Below are 5,586 nucleotides of genomic sequence, written 5' to 3'. Positions count from 1 at the left end.
CTTTGTAGACCAGGCTGGTCTCGAACTCACAGAGATCCGCCTGCCTCTGCCTCCCGAGTGCTGGGATTACAGGCATGCGCCACCACCGCCCGGCCCCTGTATATGTATTTCTGATATTGATTAAGGTATTGCGATTGTGTAGTTAATTTAAAAATGTAATGTATATAGGTTATTAATGGATAATCATCTATAATAGTCAAATTTGTAGTTATGTTAGTTAGATTTTCTAGATATATAGAGATATATTTTAGTTAGATAGGCATTCTTAATATCTTTCAAAAACTGCAGAATATGGCATTTAATGTTTTAATAAGTTAGGGCTTTTCATGACATTGAGACACGTCTGCTCCTGGCAGCACCAATCTACTTCAAAAGGAAGATGGGCATTGAAGAGGCTCCTTATGGAGTTTGATAGCCATTTGGGCAAGAAACTGCTCTTGCCTGGACTGTTGCATAAACTGGACACAGAGAACCTGCAGAGAGGACTGCTAAACTTGCCTAAAAGGTGAGATGATCTTTCGGGGTTCCTGATTCATGAAAGAGTCTGCGAGACATTCTGCAGGACACAACAGATAGTGACTGAACTGCCTTTGAAATTTCCTGCTTCATGGAAATGTCTTTGGATACTATGGGCCCGAAGGCCGAAGATGGATGCCCCAGCAGTACAAAAGAACTTTGGGTGACTGTCCAGGAAGTGAGATGTCTCTGTCGTTACCAGAGTTTTGGAAGTTGCTTATTTCTTGTTTAATTAGGTAATACTATATCCTTCTGGAGTCTTTGATGGAGTTAAAGAATATATAGATAGTTATAGTTTTCCTTAGTTATAATAAAAGATAAAGTAGATATAAATATTGTAACTGTAATTCTTGCTTTATAACTGTTTTGTTATATGTAATTTTGCTATGTTAAAGGGAAAGCCTTTCCTTTTTGTTTAAACAGAAAAAGGGGAAATGATGGAGGAAGGTCATTGGCTAATAAAGAAACTGCCTTGGCCCATTTGATAAGCCAGCTTTTAAGTGGGTGGAGTAAACAGAACAGAATGCTGGGAGGAAGAGGAAGTGAGCTAAGATGCCATAGCTCTGCTCTCTGAGGCAGATGTGATGAAGCTCCGACCTAAGATGGACGTAGGCTAGAATCTCCCTGGTAAGTCACCACCTCGTGGTGCCACACACATGAATAGAAATGGGCCAAACTGTATTATATGAATACAGTTTGTGTGTTGTTATTTCGGGGCATAAGCTAGCCAGGCGACCGGGAGCCGGGTGGCAGGAATGCAGCCTTCAGCTCCCCACTACAATGCTCCTTGGCTCTAATCACAAACTGGAAGTCAGGCAAGGAAGCTTTCTTTTTTTTTTCTTTTTTTACAGGCTTTCCTCCGTAAGTATTCTAAAGATGTTAGGAGCAGCTTGGATAATCATTGGGTACCATTTCCTAATGGCGAGGGTCTACACTAACCCGTACATCACTCTGTGTGATGCCCTCCACCTTAAAGGGAAAGAAACATGGCTCAGAAAGGTCCATTTGCTCATAGGTAGAAATCAGTACAGCTAAAACTCAACCAAGGCATTTGGCTTTCTGCTCACTGAGCAACACTGCCTCCCATATGACCACCAAAGGTTAAAAGTTTCCACCTGCCAGTCAAACTTGATTCAGGGTCTCTGTTCTGTCCAGGGAAGAACAGAAGTTGCAGAGGAGGTCGGAGGCGGAGGGGGTTGGGTGCAGGGGTGGGGTGGTGGCTGCTGGAGTCACTTTGTGAAGGTAGACACTAGCCTGGCAGGGTTGACAGTTTTTTTTCACAGCAGGAAGCGATGAGTAAATTCTTCTAGGCCTATAGGACTTTATATATATATATATCACATTGCCTCAAACAAGTTTCTGATATGGAAGAGGGATGCCCCAGATCTGTTCACAGAGAGAGGTGGCAGCCACAAGACCATTATCCCTTTAGAGTTAAAAGCATAATACATCTTATATGCCTGGGTCAATCTACTAAGTTAAAACCCAGAAAAAGAGAAGGTGAAGAGTCCAGACTGTGAGCCTAGCCTTGCTCTATTATGATTGTCCCACCTCCTTGCCTCTCTCCTCCTATCACGACCTGAAATTTGTTCTGCTGGGGTGAGCCACCAGATTCAACTTCCTGAATAGTAAAAACCAAGAAGGTTCACAAATTATCTCAGCTTTATGTAGATCAGTCTAGCTTTGAACTCGGAGATCTACCGGTATCTGCCTCCAGAGTGCTGAGACTGAAGGCGTGTGCCACCACAACTGATTATGTTGATTTCATATAATTTCCATGCATTCCCAACATACCCCAGTCTTCCTTAATATGAATCACAGAAAATAAGGGCTAACCCAGGCTGCAATGCTTGGAATTCACATCCGTTTTCTGGAGAAGCCGAGGTCCAGAGGTTTCAAGTCACACATTAGATTGGCACAAGCTGGGATCGGGACTTTGGACTGTGACTCATAGCTCAGCACTGTGCCTCACTCAGCTCCAAACAGGAAGCCAGCAAAGGGAAGGAGAGAAGTTTTGTGTGTGTGTGGGGGGGTGACGACTCGATTTCCAAGTTTAGACTTTGTGATCAGTAGTATAGGGGACATCAGAGCACCAAAATGACTTTTGATAAGTTTATTCTGAGACTCTGACCAGCCACTTCCTGTCTGGAATGCCCCTGCCTCAGACACTTGAAGGTCATTAAAATGACCCAGTTAGAGAATTTAAGGAAAACGTCCAAACTATGCATACTCCACTCTGGAACTCATACGCCCTGCAACTGCGTGGGGAAATAAGGCAGAGAGGTGGAGGAGTGGCCACTGGCCCAGGTGCACATCATCCCTTCTAGAACCTTCCAAAGCACCTTTCACAGTTTATCTGAATTGCTCACACACAGCGTCTCCTACAAATGAGGTTGGGAGAACAGTCTTCTGAAGAGAGAAAAAGCAAGTTTGGCTGTGTGGTTTATCAGCTCCCAGACAGGATCCAGGGAAGCAGGTCTTACATCTGAGGGGGCTGGCAGCCCCCTTTGTCCTTCCAGACATCAGGCCTTGAGTATCTGCCAATGGCCTGACATGGAATGTTCAACCCCGGAGAGCAGCTTCAGCCTGCCAGGAAGACAGTGGTGACAAACCCCGTATTATTTATAGCCAAATGCTTCTCCCAGATACTTTAAAGTTAGTCAAAATTTTGACCACAGACGTAGGGAGAAATATACATATATTTGCTGTTGTTTGAGATAAGGTTTTTCTGTGTAACAGCCCTGGATATCCTGGAACTAGCTGTTGTAGACCAGGCTGGCCTTGAGCTCACAGAGATCTGCCTGTCTCTGCCTCCCGAGTGGTGGGATTAAAGGTGTGTGCCACCACCGCCCAGCAGAGTTACATATATTTTTATGGTGAGCACTATTCTCCAGTGGTGATGCTAACGATAGATTCTGTCCACTCATTCCCAAACATGTGATACTGACCTGTGCAGGGATACTGGAAAAACAGTCATAGAGAAGGTAACGACCCCGAGTCCCAGAGCTGTGTGATGGGTGCTTAGAGGGTGACAAGCCATCCTTAAAGAAAAACTGTGAGGGAGTTGACAGGAAGGAGAGTTGGAGCCAGGGGGGCTGGGGGTGGGGTTAAGAAGCGTTCTTTCCTAGTTGGGGGCTTTGAGCAGGGACCTGAAGAACACTAGTACAATCTGGGTGAAAGATCAGGGCAGGAGCTCTTGCTTGTGCAAGCAACAAGGTGAAATCCCCAAGGTTTGTCAAAGGAGAGCAAGGCTTGGCCACAGTGAGGTGATGGGTGAGGAGCATGGGAGATGGGCCGGTGCCAGGACAGGAGTCCCTTTAGAAAGTCACCATTAAGAGCCTGTCTTTAGTTTTGGTGTGATGAGTCCAAAGCCCCAAGGTGTGTGTAGCATCTCCTATAAGTCCTCCCATCTGTGAGAGAGGGCAGAAGGCAGCAGAAGACCCAGGAACTGGCAGCTCAGCTCCCACCACAGAGCTGCCCCTGGGACTCACCTTCCACAGTCAGCTCCACTGTCACCTGACGGGCACCACTGCCATTGCTGGCTTCACAGGTATACTTTCCGTTGTCCTCCTCACGGACAGGGTGAATTACAAGGCTGAAAGTCCCCCGTACTCCATAATCCAGCCGGAAGCGGCCCCCGTGGGTGATGGTTTGCCCATTTCTGTGCCATGTCACCTGCGGCTCTGGGTAGCCCCGGACCTACAAGAAAAAGAAACTGTAAGAGCTTCTGTTTCACACAGGCTCACCATGTGTCCTAGAGTTCAGAGGTCACGGTTCCTATACATTATATTATATGCTGGGTTGGAAGAACAGTACAAAAAAAGAAAGAAAGAGAGAAAGAGAAAATAAAATAAAAGAAAGATCTCAATAGTTTGAGCACTGTGACACGCATTTGTAATTGCAGCACTTGGGAGGGAGATGCAGGGAGATCTGGAGTTCAAGGTAATCCCCAACTACACAGGAAGTTCAACCCGGGGCTGTGTAAGACTCTATATGAATCCCTCTCCATCAAAAACAACAAACAAAAAGCCCCCAAAATACCCAAACCCTCAATATTAAAATTTATTGAGTGCATGCTGGGAAAGTAATGTATTTTATATTTTGGCAATAAATCATTAAGATGAATTCCAACCTGTATTTCTCTCTGAAGTTTTCTTGTAGTTACTGTGTAACACGAATAATAAAAACCTAGAGACAGATATTGGAGTTGGGGTTCAACCTGAAGATCAGAGAAGCAAAGCCACTAGAGAGCTCTTTCCTCCATGAAGCCTTCAGACTGAAAAAGAGCAATTCCTGTCTCATTCTGCCTTATAGTTCTCTCTCATGCTGGGATTAAAGGTGTGCACCACCACCACCCGGCCTCTATGGCTAACTAGTGTGGCTGCTGGAATTAAAGGTGTGTGCCACCACTGCCTGGCCTCTATGGCTAACTAGTGTGGCTGCTGGGATTAAAGGTGTGCACCACCACCGCCCGGCTTCTATGGCTAACTAGTGTGGCTGCTGGGATTAAAGGTGTGTGCCACCACTGCCTAGCCTGTATGGCTAACTAGTGTGGCTGCTGGGATTAAAGGTGTGTGCCACCACTGCCTAGCCTGTATGGCTGACTAGTGTGGTTGTTTTATACTGACCTCCAGGCAAGCTTTATTTATTAAAATACAAATGAAATCTCACCACACTACTGGGAGAGACAGCCCTACACACGCCTCCCTTGGCAGTCTCAGGATGGTCCTGCATCAGCTCTCTGCCTCTGGCAATAGTTACTACCTTCTGTGAGTGCTACGTGGTCAGTGCTTTCCCAAGTACCTGACTCACCCAAGCCTCAGAGTCCCTTATTCAGAAAGCACAACTTTGAAAACAGGGAGAAAGGAGGAGATAAACTCCCATGTAAGAATTATCTTTGAGGGGTTAGAAAGATGGCTCAGCAGTTAAAAGCATGTGTTGCTCTTGCAGAAGACAGAATTGGTGAGGAGGTCTCGCCTGTCAGAAAGCTCACAACCACCTGGAACTCCAGCTTCAGGGGATCTGAGGCTCCCTTCTTGACTCCTCAGGCACCTGCACTCACACATGTAT

General features: G+C 45.9%; 1 protein-coding gene across 1 annotated transcript in view; it reads right to left on the bottom strand.

The window, feature by feature from the left end:
• Mylk (myosin light chain kinase) overlaps positions 1 to 5,586 on the bottom strand; it is a 255,864-nt gene that overhangs the window by 133,948 nt on the left and 116,330 nt on the right. The window contains exon 3 of the mRNA XM_026788073.1: positions 4,008 to 4,215. Coding sequence (XP_026643874.1) covers positions 4,008 to 4,215 — 208 coding nt within the window. The remainder of the gene's footprint in view (positions 1 to 4,007; positions 4,216 to 5,586) is intronic.

The sequence above is a fragment of the Microtus ochrogaster genome, chromosome 2 (genome assembly GCF_000317375.1).
Source record: "Microtus ochrogaster isolate Prairie Vole_2 chromosome 2, MicOch1.0, whole genome shotgun sequence".
NCBI lineage: Eukaryota > Metazoa > Chordata > Mammalia > Rodentia > Cricetidae > Microtus > Microtus ochrogaster.
Note: the sequence above shows the minus strand (reverse complement) of the source record. Positions and strands in the feature narration are given on the sequence as shown.